The sequence below is a fragment of the Cynocephalus volans genome, chromosome 11 (assembly GCF_027409185.1).
Source record: "Cynocephalus volans isolate mCynVol1 chromosome 11, mCynVol1.pri, whole genome shotgun sequence".
NCBI lineage: Eukaryota > Metazoa > Chordata > Mammalia > Dermoptera > Cynocephalidae > Cynocephalus > Cynocephalus volans.
The window spans coordinates 30222169-30244400 of NC_084470.1; the positions used below are offsets into that span (position 1 = coordinate 30222169).

Here is a 22232-nt window from a genome sequence, read left to right on the forward strand (position 1 = left end):
GCCTGCACGTGAGAAGTCTTTCCTCCAGAGCCGATCTGAGGGGTCCCCCAAGCCAGCGTCTGCCTGCCTGGCCAGGCATCACACCACGCTGCCCACTGCTGCGTTAAACCCGCCACGCTCCTCACCCTCCCCGCCTCCACGTGCTGTGGGACGTGCACGAGGGACGATGGCTGACTGAGACCGAACGCTCAGAAGGAGAGCTCGGGAGGAGTGAAAGCCCACTCCCCGAGGATGTGCAGAAGTGTATGTGTTGGGGGGGCAATTAAAACACAGTTTAAAAGCGATACTGATAGGTGTGCCAATTTGAGAATCACTGCAATAAGTAGTTTCACGCTTCACTAACATCTTCTGCTTTCTTATTTTCTGTAACCTTAAAAAATGCCCCACTTAGGTCTTGCATGCTATATATACTCTTAGTCATTCCCAGCAGGACTGTCCCAGTCTCTACATGGCCTCCTGGATTCATGCTTGACTCCCTGCAGCTACCAGAGCTGAGAGATCACTCCTTGCTCACTCCGCGGCCCACAGAGGAGGCAGAGCTGGCACACTGGCCCCCTTAGCCCAGAGGCTCTGTCTCCAAATCCATGCTGACTGGCTCCTCTTTATTGCTAACTTTCTGCTCCAGTGTTGTCTCCTCAGAGAAGTCTTGCTGCCCGCCCCCCCACCCCCCTGCTAATGTGGCCTCCAAGTCACTCTCTAGTCTCTACCACAGCATCCATTTTACTGTATTTGTAAACACTTGGTGTCTGGCAGTATTCCATGTACTTGCTGGCTTCTTTGCTGTTCATCTCCCCCTAATAGGTTACAAGCTCCAAGACAGTCTTGTTCAGGGCTGTATTTCCAGCCCTTAGAATAACGCCTGGTGCATTACAGGTGCACAAGAAGTATTTACTGACAGACTGAATGAACAGACATGGAAAAACACTCCAGGAACCTGCATTTCAAGACATCGCTATTCTAAACATTTCCAAAAAGTATTTCCAGTAAGGGGCAAGGCAAAGACTGATACTGATACAGGAGGTGCTCAGTTTCCCTGGGCTTAGGCTTCAGGACATGCCTGTGGGTTTCCAGCCACTCCCTGAGGTCTCAGGCCTGCTCCTCTGAGCTCTTCCCTGGAGGAAAGTTACTGTTGCCAGTTAGACCTATTTTTAGCACCAACATGGGAAAATGAGACCATAAGGGTCTGGCTTATGCAAATCAAGTGGCTGGACATGCTCAATGCAGAACATTCTTGAATATGCCTGGTGCATGTGATAGGGTCGGACTAATTAACATGTTCCAGGAAGGGACCGACTGAGCATGTGCAAGATTAAATGTTACATAAGTGTAAGCCACCCCCCCCCCTTAATTGAATACTCATTAGATAAACTATAAAAGCCGAATCCCAGGCACAGGCAGGGTTGTTGCTCACTTTCCTGGAGGTGGTCTGTGCTTTGCTGGTTGAGGTGTATATACTTCACTTTGTATCAAACTTATTTTCAGACAGTGGCTGCTCGCTCTCTAGAGTCAGCCTGTAGTTTATACTGAACTTTAAGTATGTTTTTCTTGCTTTTGTGTTAGCCTAGATGTCTGTACTGAACTTACTTTTGTGTTAAACTTGGTGTGGGCCCTGCTCAGTCTCTGGAGCTATGCCACACTCTCTCTGTAGAACCTGTATTTCTTATCTGTTACATTAAACTTGTTCTCACTTTCTACTGGGACTCTGCCCTTCAATTCTTTCCTGCTGTGGAGTCAAGAACCTGGTAAGAAGACTGGGTGGGTTGAGGCTGATTATCAGGCCCCCGGGACCCTACCTCCCACATCAATACCATCAACACGATTCCAACCTGACAAATTTATTCAAATCTTTAATAAGAATAAACTGATAAACCATGCTGACAAGCCCTCTTGTATACTGCAGCAGAAAACAGCAGCTTTTATTTATTGAGAAATCTTGACTGCAGTTTCTGGTTAATAGAAGAACCTGCTCCACAACAAGAAAGCAAGCTGAATGGGAATGGAATAGTAGATGTAATTAGAGAGTAAACATTTTTGGTTTCCTTAAACGCCTGTAACAATTTGTTCTCGCTCAATAAAAAAACAAAACAATCCACTCAACAAGACATTAACAACCAACTGCAGAAAATTGACAAGAATCAGCTCTGTAGGTCTTCTAGAGGACTGAAAAGGGTTACTTTGGTTTTGCAGCTGCTGTGGCTTCCGAGGCAGAGCTGAGGGTGTGCGGGCTGGCTGCAGTAGCGTGGCACACAGCAGCCAGTGCTCTGACAGTGCAGTGGTCTCTGCCCCCAATAGCTGCAAGGTGCGTCAGGTTTCCCAGCTCCTGCTGGGTAAGCAGGGGCAGCAGGAGAGAGCCCCCAGGCCCCGAGGAAAGCTCCGCCAAGGAGGCAGGAGCACCAGGACATCTGGAGGAAGCACAGGGTCTTCTTGGGTCCAAGGAACTGACAGAAGGTTGGCCCCTGGAGGCTATGCCCACACAGCAGGGACCAGCAAGAAGGGGAGATCTGCAGAAACCAAATGTACAGTCTCCCGCTGCCCCAACTGGATCTTTGCCTCCTGCGTGTTCCTTTGATAGTCTGTTGTGGAACATATACTGAGGCAAAAAGATTTGGCCGGATTGCCTGTCTCCTGCCCCCCAAATAATGGTGGGGCCCAAGGTCAGCAGCCACAAGGACCAAAGGCCTTTAGGGTCATAGACTACAGGCCCATGGTTAGTCAGTGGCTCCAGTGGGGACAGAGACCCAGAAATGTGCAGGAATAGAGGTCTTTTTAGAGGCCAGCAAGGACGCCCTTCCTCAAATACCAAAGAGACATGGGAGCCATCCCATCACCATGACTGGAGAGAAGAGACAGAGTGGAGAAACTAACAGTGGACAATTGCTCAAATGAAATGGTTAACTTATAAGAGGCTGAGTTGCCTGTAATTGGCAAGTTTAAGCTCTTGGGCTGCCATTGGTGGGAGTGGAACTTTACAGCAAGATTTCTGCATATCTGAATTTAGTACATAGATTTATTATCCCAATACAGAAGTATCCGTGTCTATATGAGATCTTGCAAAATCACACTGGCCATCCTGCCTGAAAATCCCGTGAACCAGGAAGTCCTGGCCATCCTCTTTTGGATGTCCTGTTCTGTTGTGGAACCCCTGCAAATCCATGTACTCAAGAGTGGTAGTGGTGGTGCTTGCAGGGGGAGGTCAATAAGGGGAGTGGTGGTGAAGGGAAAAGATATGGGTGGGAAGACGGAATAACAGAAAGTATGCCCTCATCTTTCACTACAGTCCCAAGGGGGAATAGTGCTCCATGTTCTAAAGGCTACTCTCCCCCAAGTGCTCTCTCTTGATAAGAGCATGAGCAGCCAACAAGCCTAAATCCTCACTCCTCCACTGTCTCTTAGGACTCCAGAGGTGGCAGAGCAGCTGGTGGACAACCCCAACTCAGCCCACCATTCCTTCCTCTCCAGCACACCCCTGATTTATTCAGAGCACCAACGTGAACACCCTTCCTTGCAGCCAAGGCTGGTCATGGAACACAACCCTGACCAATGAAGTGTAAGAGAAGGCCCTGGATGGAGCTTCTGGGAAAGGTCCTCATAAGGACTGACTGAGCATGTGCCTTTCAGGCCTTTACTCTTCCCCCTCTTTCTGCCTGCAGTGCTGGCAGGAACTCTGCAACTGACTGTGCAAGCATGTGGATGAGGGCTGCAGGTTGAGAGGAGCCTGGGGCACATCATGAAGCTACCGGACCTGCCTGGACTGCTTACCTCTGAGCTGCTTTTGCTTGAAAAAAAATTAACCTCCTGATTTGTTTACTCCACTGTTTTTTTGAGGGGATGTTTATGTTATTAGCAGCTGTGTTAGTTTCCTAGGGCTGCTGTAACAAAGTATCATGAATTGGGTGGTTTAAAACAACAGAATTTATTTGCTCATGGCTCTGGAGTGGAGGCTAGACTTCTGAAGTCAAGGTGTTGACGGGGCCACGCTTCCTCTGAAGGTTCTTGGGAAGAATTCTCCCTTGACTCTTCCTAGCCTCTGGTGGTTGTCAACAATAGTTGGTATTCTTTGGCTTATAGATACATTACTCTAATCTTTGCCTCCACTGTCACACGACCCTGTCTCCAAATAATGTCACATTCATAGATTGCGTGTGGACATGAAGTTTTGGGAGACAATATTTGACCCAGTACAGCAGCCAAACTGCCTAGTTGTTACACAGGATAGAAATCATCAGTGCCTCCAATGAAAGACAAGGCAGCCCCACTAATCTTCTCCTGCATGCAGAGCACAATGTCAAGTTCTTGGCTGTCTCTGGCCTGATGTGTGGTGTAGCTGGCCAGGACGCGGTGCAGAGCAGGTAGGCCCAGGGAGGGAGCAGAGCCCAGAGCCTTGGAATCATCAGCATTGCATCCCCACCCAGCAGTTTTTCAGCTTCATTTTTGGACAGGGTCAGATCACCTTTTAAGATCTGATGAAAACGAGACCTTCTCCCCTGAAAGCTCATGAACACTTGATATGTTCACTTAATTTCAAGAATAAACCTCTGTGTTAATCAAGTGGGCTGACTAATAAGCTCACTTTAAGAAATCCAGGGCATAGAATCCAAATTAAAATAAAAGGTCACCTTCAGAGGCTGTTAAATATTTTGAATACAACAATTTTCATTTTACTAAAAGAGTACTGACCATGTAAATCCTTTCCCTAACCAGTTCCACTGTATATTGATTTAAGGTAATATTTATGAACATTCTACTAACATACAACCTCCTAGTAACAAGTCTACTGTTTTAAGTAAGTTGCATCTGCACGTAAAAATAGAAAAACATAGTGATTGCCTTTTTATGCCTTAAATTTCCAATATAACACACAATTCTCCTCATGACAAAAGGCAGCATTAATTATGCTATAGAGGTTCTTTCTTTTTTCTTCTGTGTAGAAGGAAGATTACACTCTTTATAATCTCCTCATATTTAAGTTTTATGTATTATAAATGTTGGGGAAAATGTCACATAACTGTCCACTTCTGTGGAAATTCCACACAAAAATCTCATCCACATAACAATCCCATGGTGACTCCACTATTTTTAATGAAATGTCAATGCTACAAAAATAAATCTCTAACTCTAATGGTAATGGAAATGGCACTCAGACTACTTTTTCAGTTTCTTAAAAACGTAATTTTGTTCTATGCTGGAATAAAAAAGCACTTGCATCTACATGTTTCAGATGGCTGGTACGAAAGGTAACATAAATGTTACTGGGGTAGTAGTAAGGGGCTAAAAGCAGCACTGACACCTGTCTATAATGGAGGGGAGCTGGGCAAGTCATTCACCTCCTGTGCCTGAAGGGTGGTAACAGCACCCTCCTCCTAGGAAGACTGTGAAGAATCAATGGGACAGCACAGGTACAGCACGGAGCACAGCTCCTGGCCCACTGAAGTGCAGGACCTGGCAGCTTTCATTTCCACACAGCCACATTACCTCACTGTTGGGGTACCAACAACTGTTTTAGATGAGAACCATCATCCCATTATAGAAAAGGGAGCCAGGCCCAGAAATGCCAGGTCTGTTATTCAAGGTCTCACAAGCAGAGAGCGGTGGGGCTAGAATTAGATATTAGATCCTTCAGCCTCCTGAGCCTTCCAACAGTGACATACGAGTAAACGGCACTGATGGAAGGATGGGAGATATGAAGAAGCACAGGATGGGATCTTGGCACTGACTCAGTTGCCTTGGGATGCAGTGCCCTTGGTTCCACCTGTCGGAAGTCACCCATATGCAAAAGAGACTGTGGGATCATTTATACCAGAGACCATTTGGAGCACTGGCAATGGCACCAAATAAGTTGGGTTTTGATAAACTTGGACTGTGACCTTCTGTGTGTCACTAAACCCGTCAGTAAGATGGGGTAATACCTATTGAAAGACTCCCGCAGTGGGTAGTCAGTCAGTTCAGGGAGACCCTCCCAAGGAACAGCGAGACCACGGCTTCGGATGCAAAAACAAGAGGTTTATTGAACACACAGGTACCCGGGCGACTCAGTCTTTCGAAAGACTGGCGCGCCGAGTAGAGCTCCTGGGTCCTTTTTATAGCAAAAAGCGCGGGTACAGAAGCGAGAAGCAAGTTTAATTGGTTAGTTTAAATCAAGCCAGGGGTGAACTTCGGTCAAGTGGGAGTCCTTGAAACAGCTGAGGGGCACTCTTGAAACTTTAACTGACTTGTCTATTTCTGGGAACTATCCGCCCTTGGCTCCGGGCTGGGGCCCAGGTGCATAACTGCAGATATCTCAGACCTGCCCTCTTGGCTGTACTTTCCCTATACCCTTGTAAAAAGCACTTCCTTCATTCCCCCATTTCTCTTGTGGATCGCTCTAATCTTAGAGCGGAGTTAAAAGTTATTTTCATTATCTATAGTCTGATATTTTTGTCTAAGAACCAGGACTTTAATTGTACTTATTCTATCATTGATGAATTGGACTAACCTGTTGATGACACAGGGCCCCAGAATGAGCAACAGAAGAAGGAGTACTAGGGGCCCGGCGATGGTTGATAGTAGGGTAGTGAACCAAGGGGAGCTATTGAACCAACCTTCAAACCAGTTTTGATCTTTTTGGCGCTCTAACTGTCTTTTATCTAGTCTTTGTTTGAGTTTGGCCATGGTATCACACCTGAATGGTCTACATAAAAACAGCACTCCTCTCTGAGGGCCGCGCAGAGGCCTCCCTCTCTTAAAAACAGTAAGTCAAGGCCTCGCCTATTTTGGAGTACTACCTCAGATAGAGAAGTCAATGAGTCCTCTAACTTGCTGACTGAATCCTGGAGGGCCCGGAGGTCAGTGTCCATGGCAGTCTGGAGCTCGGTTAGGCCCCGCTGGAGGTCTATAGGTCCTTTAATCAGAGCAGCCGAGCCGGTACCTATACCTGCCACAATTCCCAGTAGGACAGCTAGGGTAAGTGTGAGAGGTTCTCTCTTAAACCTGGGATGAGGGTTGTCATAGGCCTGCAACAAAGTTTCTTCAGGATGGTAATAGATGCGAGGAATCAGCTGAACCTGGACACAGAAATCCTTAGACTGATTAAAAACTGAGAGGGAAACGCAAGGGGTGAGACCGGTGCTGCAAGCCCACCAGCTATGGTTGGAGGGGAGAAGGTACTGATGGTCCCCGGAGGAATTGATGGATAGGGTCTGGTTGCAAAGATGTTGATGGGTAGAAGGTATTGTTCCTATACATAACCCTTGTCCTGTGACCTCTGTGAGAGTAAGCTTTCCCTGGGTCCCCCAACGGCAACTCTCGGCGCTGGTATAATTGGCCTCTCCCAAAAAGGCTATTCCTTCATAGTAGGGGGGGCTTATGGCCAGACAGAGCCAGCAATGCTCTGTGGCGTTCGGGTTGGTGGCATTTAGAGCTAGGAAGGCCCCCTGTACAAGACCAAAGAGCCTGTCACCCGTGGTGGGGGGTAGAGTGCCTGGTGATAGGAGGCTCTGTGTAGCAGTGCTCCTTTGTGCCGCGGGGGGTTGCCTGCTAGTCATTGGGAACAGCTTGTTGCTAGGAGGTCCCTGTTCTGCAAGGACGGGGTCGGGGCCCACTGCCACAGTTGGCATATTGGTGATATCTAGGCGAATGGTGAACAGTACACCTGGATCGTTTCCCGTCAAATAGAACCTTAGTCCCCCAGGTTCTTCCGGGTGCCCAATCTCTGGAATTTTTTCCTTTCTCTGTGAATTTTATTTTAAGGGGGTTACACCAGCCGGAGTTGTCACAGCTTTTACTGCTACCGTTACGTTCTACAGTTATGAGGTCCCATGAGGAACTAGGTCCCCAGTAGACTGTCCCCGTGGTTTCACAACCCCATTCTTTGCAATATAGGGATTCCAGCCCTCCGCACCTTCTAGCTTCTGAAAGGGTCCGGCCATCCCGGGGGCACACGTAGAAGGGGGAAGCGGCAAGCCTGTTTCTAGCTCGGGGATAGCTGCACCCTGGGACCCCCCAGGTGATCTGATTATAAGCTTTTGTATAGTCTGAGTCAGGGGGTCTGATCTGGGCCTTGGAGGCCGATACACTGGATCCCGGGATATCCCAGGTTTCAATACCCGCCGCCAGGGCACATACATCAGGTTTAAGATCGGGCCACCAAGTCCAAGGAGGCTGGGCAGCCTGTTTGACCCAGACAACGTCTCCAGTTTGGGACAGTACCTTCCAGGTGAGGGTCACAGGCCGGTGAGGGTTCTTACCCGGTGGACTCATTTTTCCGCCGCCGAATACGCAGCTTAAGAGGATGATCAGTCCTTTCCAGCTCCCAGGTCTCGTTTGGTGCCGGGGGTGGTGCAGGCTTGAGATGGGAAGCATGGACCCAGGCAGCGATGCCATCAACTTTTACTGCGGTCGGGGTGGTCAGCAATACCAGATACGGGCCTTTCCACCGAGGCTCAAGGTTGCTGGGTCGATGGCGTCTGACCAGCACTCGGTCTCCGACCTGGAACGGGTGGGGGACAGCTATGGTACCGGGCTGATATGCCTCTTTGATCTGGTCCCAAATCTGGGTCTTCACAACTTCTAGAGCCTTTAAATGGGTAAATAAGACAGGGAGAAAATTATCATCGGGACCCAGTGTTTCTCCCATCTCAAGTATGGGGGGGGTCCCCCGTAGAGGATTTCATAGGGAGTTAGACCGTACTGGCCAGGGGTATTCCTGGCTCTGAACAGCGCTAAGGGAAGGAGGGCCACCCAGTCTTTTCCACCGGTCTCTAAGGCCAATTTAGTTAAGGTCTCTTTGATGGTTCTATTCATTCTCTCTACTTGACCTGAGCTCTGGGGCCTATACGCACAATGTAACTTCCAATTTATCCCCAGTTGTGTGGCCAGTCCCTGGCTTTTTTACTGGTAGCAGAGGGGTGTTCCAGGGCGACTGGCAGGGCACTAAGACCCCTAGGTCTAAGAACCTTTGGATGTGGGGTCTGATGCCTTCCCGGGCTTCTTTAGTCATTGGATACTGTCGGACGGCCACCGGTGAGGCACCCGATTTCAGCTCTACTACCACTGGTGGGACTTGATTGGCTAGCCCCATGCCTGCCCTTTCTGCCCATACAGTGGGAAAAAGCTGGAGCCAGGACGGGTCGATAGAGGAGGGAACTGGCTTTTCATGTAGCCGGTATTCTTCTTCTAGGTTTAGGACCAGGCACATGGTAGAGTGATCTCCCCATGTTACTTGTGGGCCCTCTGTAGAAAACTGGATTTGAGCTTTTAGTTTGGTCAGGATGTCCCGGCCCAACAGAGGAGTAGGGCACTCAGGTATGACCAAAAAGGAATGGGTCACTTGCTTATGTCCGACCCTTAAAAGTCTCTGTGTGGTCCAGGGGTAGACTTTGCTGCCGGTCGCTCCTACTACGACTGTCCGCCTGGACCCTACCTTCCCCATGGGTTGGGTCAGTACCGAATGTTCAGCCCCGGTATCGACCAGAAACTCGATGGGGGTCCCCTCCACAGTCAGTGTTACCCTAGGTTCGGGGAGGGGGTCCGAACCCCGACTCCCCTAGTCATCTAGGGATAGAACCTTGGCTTCTCTGATATTCTTTTTCCGGGGACATTCTCTTGCCCAGTGACCCTTCTCTTTACAGTACGCGCATTGGTCTTTGTCTAGAGGGGGTCTTCCATCCCTAGGTGTTTTCTTTGCCCGGTTGCTCAGGTTCCCTGTCTGCCTATCTCTAGACCCTCTTTCACCTACCACTGCGGCCAAAATCCTAGTCAAGTTTTTTTTTTTTTTTTTTTTTTTTTTTTTTTTTCTTTTTTTCTTGGCGCCTATCGCGCCGTCTCTCTCTCTCTTCTGTCTCTCTTTTTTCTCTTTCTTGTTTTTCCTCTTCTGTCTCTCTCTTGTGGTACACCTTTTCTGCCTCTCTCACTAAATCTTGTAAGGAAAAGTCTTGGAGCCCCTCTAGTCTTTGTAACTTTTTCTTGATATCTGGGGCTGACTGGCCGATAAAAGCCATGGCAACTGCCGCCTGCTGTCCCTCAGAAGAGGGGTCAAACGGAGTGTATCTCCTATATGCCTCCATCAGGCGTTCCAAGAAAACCGAGGGGGGTTCTACCGGTCCCTGCAAGACCTCTCTTACCTTAGCCAAATTGGTGGGGCGCCGGGCTGCCCCTTTGAGACCTGCCACTAGAGTCCGGCGGTAGACCAGGAGACGCTCCCTACCTGCAGCTGTGTTGTAATCCCACTGAGGTCGGTTGAGGGGAAAGGCGTCATTAATGAGGTTCTCGAGTTGAGTGGGGGCCCCGTTGTCCCCAAGGACATTTTTGCGGGCCTCTAGGAGAATCCTTTCTCGCTCCTCAGTGGTGAAAAGAATCTGTAGGAGCTGTTGGCAATCGTCCCAAGTGGGCTGATGAGAAAACATAAGAGACTCAAGGAGTCCCGTGAGTCCTGCTGGATTTTCAGAAAAAGAAGGATGGTTAGATTTCCAATTATAAAGATCTGCTGAGGAAAAAGGCCAATACTGCAAAGGGACCAAGCCACTTGGCTCGGCTGGGGGCCCTATGGCTCGGAGGGGCAAAGCTACGGTGGAGTCAGGACCCGAGTCGCCTTTCGGACTGCGAGGTTGGCGGCTCCTAGTCCCTGCAGCCGGTCCTTCAGGGTTGGGGTCACTGGGTGCTCGTCCTGGTGCCGATCTGTTTGGTTGAGGGGCCAGAGGGGGCAGCGGAGCCGCCGGGTAAGGTGGGGTTTCAGAGAGAGAAAATAGGTCATCTGGTGTCGGGAGGACGGGGGGTTGGGGAGGGGCGGAAGGCTTCCTTGTAGGTGGCCTTTGAGTATTTTCTGATCCCGAAACAACAGCGACTTTGCTGGAGGGTGGCACCCAGGGAGGGGGATTCTGGGCGAGGTCTTGCCATACCACGACATAGGCAACCTGGTCCGGGTGTCCTCCGGTCTCCTGAAAAACAATCTTTTTAACTGCAAAAATGACAGTAAGATCAAAGGTTCCCTCTGGCGGCCAACCTACGCCGAATGTGGGCCACTCAGACGAACAGAAAGTCCGCCATTTTCCTTTTTTGATCTCCACGGACAGATTGTGAGCCCTGGTTTTGACATCTTTCCAATGATCTAGAGTAAGGGAGAGAGGCGTAAGGGCACCTTGCCCCATCTCGAAAATTTCCAATAGGGGAACGACGACGCAAAGACCTATCACAACTAAGACAAAAAGAAACCAGAAACGGCGACGAGACCGAGTGCCGTAGAAATAGAAGAAAGAGTCCGATGGCAGAGCGCGCCTCCCGAGACGCGGTGAGACCAAAACACAATAATCCTCTGCCAAGGGGTCCACCAGGCGTCCCTGGTCCTCCCCTGATCCTGGGACGTCTCCCAGGATTGCCGGGTGGTGAGCCCCCGAACACGTCTGTTCGCTACTCACACATCAACCCGGAACAAACCCGAAACCAAAATGTGCGCACCCTGAGGGACAGTCGAAATCACTGAGTCAGACACAGAGACGAGACACAGAAACGAGACACAGAAACGAGACACAGAAACGAGACACAGAACGACTGCTGGCCAGCTTACCTCCCGTTGGTGGGTCGGTGGTCCCTGGGTGGGGGTCTCCGATCCCGGACGAGCCCCCAAATGAAAGACTCCCGCAGTGGGTAGTCAGTCAGTTCAGGGAGACCCTCCCAAGGAACAGCGAGACCACGGCTTCGGATGCAAAAACAAGAGGTTTATTGAACACACAGGTACCCGGGCGACTCAGTCTTTCGAAAGACTGGCGCGCCGAGTAGAGCTCCTGGGTCCTTTTTATAGCAAAAAGCGCGGGTACAGAAGCGAGAAGCAAGTTTAATTGGTTAGTTTAAATCAAGCCAGGGGTGAACTTCGGTCAAGTGGGAGTCCTTGAAACAGCTGAGGGGCACTCTTGAAACTTTAACTGACTTGTCTATTTCTGGGAACTATCCGCCCTTGGCTCCGGGCTGGGGCCCAGGTGCATAACTGCAGATATCTCAGACCTGCCCTCTTGGCTGTACTTTCCCTATACCCTTGTAAAAAGCACTTCCTTCACTATCTCAGAGGGTGGCTGTGTGGATTCGATGAGATGATCAAAGCTTTCTATGTCTAACATTCCGACTTGTAATTACTATTTTTTTCCTTCCCTGGTACCTTAAATATCCAGATAAATGGATTCTGCTCTCTGAGGCTTTCTCATCTCTAATAGAAATTTAGTTACCCTGACCTTTGACAGCCTCATACATAGGACTGTCAAAGTCATACACAGACCCTATGCAGTTGTTATAAAATAGAGAGGTGGCATTAGGGGAGTCAGGCCCAGAGTGGCAGTGGCTGAAGAGCTGACCATTAGTTAAGGAGGGGGGCAGAACTGTCATTCGTGTCTACTGGCACTGGCTGAACATTGGCAAAGGGATCTCTGTGCACAGAGTGTGCCAGTTGTCTAGGAGAAGGCAGACTGGGAGAAGACTATAGGTGTCAAATTCATTATGCAGCCTCCAATACATGGTGTGTATGTCTGTGTGTCCCTGCAAATACCATTCTCTCTTGTAGAAGTCCCTCCCACCCCTCTTGCAACACCATGTCCTGCATTTTCTTCAAAGTCCACCTCAAAACTCACCATGTCCAAGCATTGGCTTCCTATTAAGTCTTCACTCTGGTAGCATCCAGTGATTGGGCTTTCTCCTGCTTTTCTCACCTCCCACTCTTGGAACTATAATTCAATGAAGAGGCCCAGAGGCTGAAAGTTTCCTGAAACTACACAGTTCTACATGACAGATCCTAGACTCAAGGTCTTCTGTCTGCACATACAGTGCTCTGTTTGCTTACTATGTCCCCATCATTTTAGAACTCCACCTCTCCCTGCCAATGTTTCTGAGATCACTGGTGCTCTGGGGAGGACCCTGGTTTGCTTCATGTGAAGCTATGTTTCACCCTAAGTATCTCTGAAGAGGTACATTCTTTCCTGCTCTCTCCCTACTTTGAAGTTTTAGTTATGTCTTCCATAAATATTGAACTCAATTTCAGATTGCCTGTCTCCCCCCGCCGCCCGCCACCTATTTTTATATCAGAGAGCAGGTACTTAGTGAACACTGGCTAAGTGAGCGACGTGAGGCAAGGGCTTTCATGCTGGCATGAGGGCCAGGGCCAGTTTTTATCTCTTGAGGAACAGATGTCGGTGAGGCATTTCCCAGATGAAGAACTAGGGAACACTAATATGATTAGCCAGATCCTGGACTGAGAAGTGGTAGGGGCAGGTGAAGAGAAATAACATTCATCGATGGTCTATTAAGAGCCAAGTACTGAGCCAGGCACTTCATGCTCAGAATTTTCTTAAAAAGCAAAAAGCAGATTGCACAGAAAATATAATCAAGGGTCTTATTTTGTATCCAGCTGAAGAATGGCCAGAGACCCTAAACTCAGTACTGAGAGAGGAACATTACTTAGGAAAATCCAAGGGTAAGACTAGGCAAATATGTGTATTACACTAAAGAGAAGTCCTCAGGGCAATCAATAGTTCCCACAAGTGAGTGAGAGTGCTTGGCACAGAATTCTGAATCTTCGCTGATGAAACAGTCAACTGTTTGGCATATTATTATCCTAGGATTTATTGCCCTGCGGCCAGAGAGTGTCATGAAAGCATGACTCCTCACAATCTATCAAATTCAGGATATGGCTGCCTCCACAAGGTCAGCTAGAAAAGAGACTTTTTGTATATATTTTAAACTTGAAAGGTCTCTAAGCTCCAGTAATGGTTAGATGCCTTTGCCAGAATATATACTTCTACAAATAAAAGCAGAAACATATCTAATACCTCACTAATATGAAATAATCTGGGGTTTTGCCATCATGTCCTCATTTGGGAGTCATGAGATAGGACAGTGATTTGGCTAAGACTATCCTAAACTTACCTCATTTAGTCAAATAAGACCCTTTGAACTGGCTTGAAGATGGACATATGTTTTATGAATTTCAGGCCATGAAGGTTTTACTGACACAAGGATCTAATGAAAATAAAGTGCCATTCTGTAGCTGGGACCCCTTCTTATCTTGGACCTCACCTTCTGCTACTTGTGTGCCCTTGTGCTCAGCACAAGAAGCTGTGGTGGCCACAAAGTCCTTGAGCTATCAAGCGACTGGCTGCAAGCCTGCTTCCACAGAGATGGGGTGGACAAGTCTTTTGGCTCTTGGATCATTAGATGGAGAGAGGTGGGATTGGAGGACATGGAGAAGCAGTACGAAAGGATGAGAACAGGCTGTGGGGTCTGACAAGAGCTGGGACTGAATCCTGCCTAGTTGTGCTGTCTCCCAGCTGTGTAGCCTCCAGCCAAGCATGTAAGTGCTCTGAGTCAAAACTTCCTCTGCTGCACACTACGGAAAACCCCTTTCAACTTGCAGAGTTAGTGGGAGATTAAAAATATTGCTTGTGCAGTACCTGCCACTGAATCTGGCACATAGGAAATGCTCAGCTAATGGCAGTTGCTATCATATATGAAAAATAGATAGGCTTAATCTTGCCACTGTAATAAAAGCTCTACCATGATTGACTTGCCATGAAGGAAACTGCCTCTTTCAGTCTGGGAAGGCTGGTAAGTTTGTATATTTTGGCTTTCTTACAGCAGGCTCTTGGGAGAAAGTCCCACAGCAAAGCTGCCAAATATGACTATAATAGAACTGACCAAACTTTTATTTATGTATTAAATCCAACAAGATTACCACCTACCAGAGAAGTCTCTTCCTTACTGAGTGAGAAGTATGAAGACATTGAAAAGGCTGGAGGCTCAGTGAGGATTGCCCCAGTGGGAATGCTACTCACTGTAGGAGTGCTGCTGCCAAGGCAACCACTGTGGGCCTCTGGGGTCACTCCTCAATACAGCTTGCAATATCCACTTCCAGAAGAGAGAGAGAGAGAGAGAGAGAGAGAGAGGAGAGAGAGGAGAGAGAGAGAGAGAGAGAGAGAGAGAGAGAGAGAGAGAGAGACTCAAATGCTGGCACACTTTGAACTCAGAGTAAGTTCCATGAAGATAAAGGATTTGGATATTATATATTTTTTAAAAAGAGTTAATGATATTCAACTTGGGTCCCTCCTATGGAAAGCATGTGGGAAAGTGGGAGAGAACCAGAAAATGGAAAACAAAATGATGAAAGATGGGGAGGCTTACTGGGGCCATGCAATCACAGTGGCATCTTGGCCTGGGGTGGGATAAGATAGTATGTAGTTTGCTAAGTTTTTTAAAAAATAGGGTAGGGTTGGTACAAGGAAGAAACTGATTGTTTCAAGTCTTCTGATAATGAAACCAGGGCAAAAAGACTGGAATAGAACAAGTTTGGAGAGGCTGAAAAAGAACTGAATTTCCAAGGACTGCAGGCTACATTAGAATGCCAGGGGAGGAGGTAAGCTCTCTGCCTACAGTTAAGGTGCACACATGCGTCAAGTATGGGGTTATATTAATAGGGTTATGAGTACATTAACTGAATTATGCCCAAATAATTTTCCAAATAACATCAGATCACTAGGGAGCCTATTAGAAATGTACAGCTTTGGGCCCCACATCAGATCTACTGAATCCCAATCTGCATCTTTAACAAGATCCTCAGGTGAAGTGTATCTTTTCGTTCTATACAGGACTCTGCTACCCATAATTGAACACATTATTTAAAATTCTTAAAATAGTTATGAAAAGCTTTTATCACAGTGTAATTGACAGAGAGAAAGCTGCCTGGTGATCACATTTTCCTTTTCACATTTTCAAATGTCATTAGTTAATTGCCTTATTGAACATTTCCAAAAACATCCATTGAAAGTTGTTTTTATAAACATCAGAAAATCAGATTTATAAAGTTCTTACAGAGGCAAATAAACCAATTTTCAAAACTGGCCTCTTCTTTTAGCTAATTCTTGTATAAATATTATGACAAGTGCAAAATCAGTAACGATGTGTGGAATAATAGCATAATGTCTGAAATGCAACTGCTGATTCAAATGCGGCCTCAGCACAAGCATCAGTGTAAGAGAACCCAAGGACCGTATTCAGGTTTGGACTCTTATTGCTAGCTAGCTGTGCCATTCATCCTTCCTGGGCCTTGATTTCCCTCATCTGTGAAATAAAGAACAGCTGAGATGGCTCCTAGGGCTTTTACATCTTTAATATTCTAGGATCCTTTGAGCTACAGTCCTCTCAAAAAGAGCATGGGGGGCCGACCCCGGGGCGCACTCGGGAGAGTGCGGCGCTGGGAGCGCAGCAGTGCTCCCGCCGTGGGTTCGGATCCTATGTAAGGATGGCCGGTGCGCTCACTGGCTGAGCGCGGTACGGCCGGTCACAAAAAGACAAAAAAAAAATAAAATAAAATAAGAGCATGGGAAATCTAATTTCCCCTAATTCACTGCATTTAACCCTCCCATTATACATATGAACCAGCAAAGAAAAGGCAAGCTGCTGGAAACCAAAGTGTCTAAATACCAAACAGATGAATGGAAACACCTCAGATCAGAGTGGGTGGGTGTGGGCATTCGAGCCCAGCAGGGTGAGCAGCTCATGTACTCCCTGTAAACAGCTGGCAGCTTGGCCCAGCTGCTCACTGATCAGACAAGTATAGGTAGCTCACCCACATGCAATTATGTGTGAAGTACGGCAAATCTAAAAATAGCCTGAGCTCTGCTACAGAGGTTAATACTGTCAATGACTTTCAACTCAACTGTCAGGACAAGAAGGGGAGTAACTGTAGCAACAGAAAAATGAACATATATAAAAAGTCTTCTGAAGTTGACAGGAAAACTTTAGGTTTAATAAAACATGTATTTTCAATTCCTGTCTCTGAATCTTTGAATTCAAACAGTTGAATTATATGGAGGTAATAAAATTAGAATTTTGGTAGAGTTTTGAAAAAATAAATACCCTTTCAGTATTGGATCCCAGAACCATGAGGAAATACTGTTAACCTGTAAATTTTATTATCTCTATAATTAAAGGGCCATTTGAACAAATGCCATTATATAATTTTTAACTGAGAGGCTTTTCTCTATATTTGTTCTGCTATCAGTTATAAAAACAGGCTTGAATAGTCCATGAAATTTTAAGATATTTATTGCATGTCTGATGAAAACACAGGGTGACAAGGAATTCTCTTGATAAAAATGGAACTTAGTGAAAATAATTAACACTAGGAAAGGATCCAGAGAAACAACTAGAATAAGTTTCTGAGACAGTTTGCGCAGACACTTTGGTAGCCTACGGCCCAGTGTGTAATAGAGGCCCAGCAATCCTCATATCATGAAGTACCAATGCATCAGAAAGTTCTGATAAAGCTATTCTTGCTCAAAGTGCTCACACACCTCATCTTACAACCAGCATATCCAAAATTCCAGCATCTTTTTGCATTATTTGATAAAGGAATATTCAGCTGGCTGTTGGGAAACGTGGTGCTGGTCTCAGCTCTTTAACTAGTTGTGGGGCCCTGGACAAGTCACTACTCAGCTCTATGGCCATGGGCTTGATGAGTCTCTCAGGTTCTTCCCTGAGAAGAGACAGTTTAGAGTTAAGCGGAAAGAGGAGATAACTTATGTTGAATATACACCTTGGATCATGCCCTGTGCTAGGGTTTAAAAATATATTTTGGCAACAAACTGGCTAGATAGATGTTTTTATCTCTATTTCATATATGAGGACATATTCATAAGCAGGCTGAGCTAAGTGACAGAGCCTGGATTCAACTCTAGGTTCCTCTGATGCCACATGAGGTGGTCTCTCCCTCTGTCCTCATTCCACCTCTCTTACACCTGACTCTTGTCTGCTGGGTATACAGATTGACACCTGGGAGCTAGTTACATGTACTTAAGCCATCCACAGATTTTCAGTGAATGTTGTGCATATTCCGTTGAATATTAGGTCCCTCAGAAACAGTCCCTCTATTACCTTCCTTTCATCTAGGCAACCACTATTAAAGGTTATTTTCATATCAAACAATCTATCATAAATATCTCCTTATGTTAGTAAATAAAAAAGTATTTTAGTCTTTATAAAGATTGCATACTATACGAAGGTACTTCAAAAAGTTCGTGGAATTTTGAAAGATAATACAAATCTTTCCATGAACTTTTAAAAGTACCCTTGCACTATATTTGATCCCCTTCTAGTGGATTTTTCAGCTGTTCAAATTTTCTTCTATTTTAATAATCAGAAATGAAAAACATCATATGAAAAAATACTACAGGATTAAAATAATTTTTTAGGAAACATAATAAGTCAAAAAGTAAATTAAGAACTTCACCTTAATTAATCTTTGTGTTTTCTTCAAATCTTTGCTTATAATCAAAACTGCCTAAAACATGGGAGTATCCTTTAATAAATCACGGTCATGTTATGCAGATGAACAGTAATTCCTGTGGCCTTGGGGCCAGGAATTCTTTGTAGTATCCCTCAACCCTATTTTAAAAATACAGTCATGCTATTTATATGGAGAAAAGAAGTTGACAGCTATGTGAAGGGATTCTGGCTGGAAGTGAAACATACATACAAACAGAAATCTAGTTTTGTGGTTAGCTGAAAATTTACAGCTGGTATGGGCTTTTCTTTCCATTTTAAAGTGTTTCCCCCTCCCATGCAATGAGAAAATATTCTTGTAGTACTGACTCAAAGACCAAAATCAGAGTAAAAGCTGTTTGAAAATTCTGAGTCTTAAGTAAAGCTGCTTTAAAAGCTGCTGTGTGTACCAAATGATTTGAAAATTTCCTAACGGGATTTTCTAGAATTCCAGTAAATCTTTTTCCCAATCACTTCTTCACTCTCTCCTACTTTGGTCAAAACCAAAATCAAGTAATTAGAAAAGCAAAAGATATACACACACATTTTACAATTAAAATTATATTTAAATAATTAACCAAAATTAGTCATATACATGTTAATTATTTATATATAAATTATTTCTTTATTACTTCTTTTTGATGCATTTTAAAATGTGATAATATTAGATTCATATAAATGTAATTCTATACGGATTTTTAAAAAATGATCATTAAGCAGCATGTAAACAGTTTAGAAGGGGCTATGACCAGATATGACAGAGATTACATTTCTTGCTATAATGCAAAATACTACCCTGTTGATCATCTACCAGGGTTTCCCTTACTGTTTCCTCCTCTTGAGCGCTTTCCCTGAAGGAGTGGTTGAGAGAGTAGACATAAGGCTGAGAGCAGAACAGGTCCCCGCCAGCTGCCTAACAAGATACTGGCAGGCAGCCAGCCATTTAGATGAGCATCTTTCCAAATCCTTGAGAGAACACTTACTAGTTGCTTGAGGTCAGGATTGTTTAGGCTACACCCTAATAACAGTCATTTTGGTCACTTGTAATGGACTCGTGAACAAACAGGCTTGGAGCTTGCTTGATGGGGTCTGAAGGTAGAGCTGACCTCCAGTGAGAGTCCCAGAGATGGGCCAATGGGAAGGAACCTTGGTGGATTCTCTTTGGTTTCTCCTCATAGGTGGGATGCATCCTGATTTCTTGCAATACCTAGTATTGCCATTCTCCATACTCACAGAGTGGCACACTGGCCATTTCCATTAAGAGTATTTCATATTTTCCTAATTTGTTCCCAAACTACAGATGCTAGACACTGGAGAATGGGGAAAGAAGGGATGTCCATAAGTGGGCTGAAAAATAGTAACAGTATGCATGACAAAAGCTTGGAACTACTGAAGCGGTACATTATGATCCAGCAGAGACCTAGTACCAAATTATAAGACCTTCACAAATGTAGAGTAGTGCCTGAAGACTTTCTAATATGATATATGTATGACTCACTTGTAAACTGAATTTCAAACTAGGACACTTCTTAGAATATAAGCACAGCCAGAAGAAAAGATCACATATTTCAGGTAGGTGGTTAAAAAAATAAAGAAAGCATTATCAAAACAATCACATTATTGATTATGGACAGATTGGCACAGTAGTACAGTGCTGATTATTTGATCTCAAAGCTCAACATTTCATTTTGGTTCGAGGTAGATAGACATTTTAAAAACAGTAGTGTAGCAGTGAGGAGTTGAAAACTATAGTCAGATTGCTTGATTTTCAATTTCCACTCCACTTACTAGTGATATAATCTTAGGACATTTTCTTAATCTCTTTGTGCTTCAGTTTCCTCATCTGTATAATGTGGATAGTAACATTACTCTTACTCTAGGGCTGCTGTAAGGATTAAATGAGATAATTCATATAAAGAACACAACACAGGACCTAGCACACAGTAATGGCTGTGGCTGTCATGATTCCCAGGGCCAAAGCAGCTCACTCACCAAGATGAGTGTCCATCACCTTTGCACAGTATTTACACATGGCATCCAGGTCATTCAATTGTCCTTGAAGGAAGGAAATTTGGGCTTCCAGTTCTTCTTCCTAAAATGAAGGCGATGAAGATATAGAAATCTAAAAAATTCAGATAAAATCCCTAAAGTACTCTAAATATTTACTATTTTTAAAAAGGAACAATCTCTTTTTAAACATACATGGAACAGAAAATAATCAAAAACAAACCCACCACTGCCTCCAACAACAAAAGAGAAAAAGGGTAAAATAGAGATTTTAAAAACTTGGACTTTTCCCACCTGAATTCTAGCTTTGTGCCATGTGTAAAAGTTTACACATACCACCTTGTATTAAAAAAAATACATAAAATTATTTTCAATAAATATTGAACAACACAAATTAGGAGGGTAAATTGGATTTTGGTGGACCATACTTCCTAGGCAGCTGGTATAAAAACACTACATTTTTTCTCACATGCATTTGGGAAACCAAAAATTTCCATTTATATAAGAGAAATCCCATCATTTTCTAGACAACGTTAACCTCTTAAAATGTGAGATTTCCCAAAGCACTTGGAAAAGTTTCACACCGACAACCCATAACTAGCTGCTCTTACATTTCCTTTCCTGACACAAGAGCATTTTACTTATTTGTTTCTAGGAAAAGTAGGCTGGGTTGAACAATTATCTAAGTGGTAAAAGACAATCTAATTGTTACATAAGGAAAAAATAATACATGTAAATACTTTCCCTAGGAAATTAAAAAGATTATGGGAGTTTTTCTCAGAGAAAGAGAATCATCTTCATTTAGGATATTTTAAACCAAGTTAGCTAGAATACAAAGAAAGGATGTTACCAGAACTGGAACAGGCTAGAAAATTGACTTTCTAGTTTCAGATGCTTGTCCTTTCACATAATAGTCCTCTGTGTCATTAAAAGGACGGGAAGAAATGCATATTGAGATATTCTTTTTCTCAGGGAATAAATATAATTTGACTTGTACGTGGAAATTAATAATTGAAAAGGTTACTTGTAGGTGTAGTCTAATTTAACACTACACATACGCGGCCCTGAAAAGTACTGTTTGTGACTGCTGCTAGAAGAACCAGCCCTTAGGAATGCACACTGAAAGGCTTGACTCAGAAAACAGACATAGCGGTAGCTCTAAAACAAATTATTGTGAAATGTCTACCGCAGGATTACACAAGCATTGACCATGTTCTTTACATGTCCTACAAAGTGCAGACGACTCTCCTCCAATAATCAAATAAGGACAAAATGCCATCAGATGAAGCTCAGCCAAAGGATGACTACAGGGGACTGTGCGTAGGTGGTGCCTCACTCTTCAGCTGGGCATTAAGGTGGAAAAGGATGGGGTGTTTCAGGGTGTCTGTCTACTCCTTTTTCTCCTTCGTTTCCACAGAGGCTTGAATTTCCCTGATCTAACAGGAAATGGTGGGAATTAGAGACAGAAGGCGACATCTGTTGGTTAACTATGGTTGTGGTTAGTCTCCAGATGGCCACCATCAATTCCCTCCCTCCCTGAGTGTGCATGCTGCTCCACTCATTAAGAGGTAACATGTATTTCCCCTCCCCTTGAATCTGGACGGGCCTTGTTACTTTCCTTGATCCAGAGAATACACCAGAAGTCTAACTATACCAATTTTGGGCTAGTTTAAGACACTGCCAACTTGAAGATAGCTACTATGAAGCCATCCAAGTGAGTGACCCAGTCAATACCATGTGGAACAGAACAACAGCCTAACCAAGCCCTGTCCTAATTCTAGACCCACAGACCTATGAGAAACAATAGCATTGTCGTTTCAAGGTACTAAATTTTGGAATGGTTTGTTATCCAGCAATAGATAACTGAAATAGAATGGAAAGAACACTAAATTGGCATATGGCATGAGGGAACTTAAGTTCTACTCCTGGTCCTGCCATTAACAAGTCATGTGACCTTA

General features: G+C 45.0%; 1 protein-coding gene across 10 annotated transcripts in view; it reads right to left on the minus strand.

The window, feature by feature from the left end:
• Nucleotides 1-22232, minus strand: part of TBC1D5 (TBC1 domain family member 5) — a 539520-nt gene that overhangs the window by 9684 nt on the left and 507604 nt on the right. For 8 of the 10 annotated variants that reach the window (XM_063113715.1, XM_063113719.1, XM_063113718.1 and 5 more), the window contains one exon: nt 20260-20359. In XM_063113715.1, the coding sequence (XP_062969785.1) occupies nt 20260-20359 (100 nt within the window). Of the gene's footprint in view, nt 1-8385; nt 8552-20259; nt 20360-22232 lie in introns of those variants that run through there. The other 2 variants (XM_063113721.1, XM_063113720.1) reach the window with 2 other exon arrangements.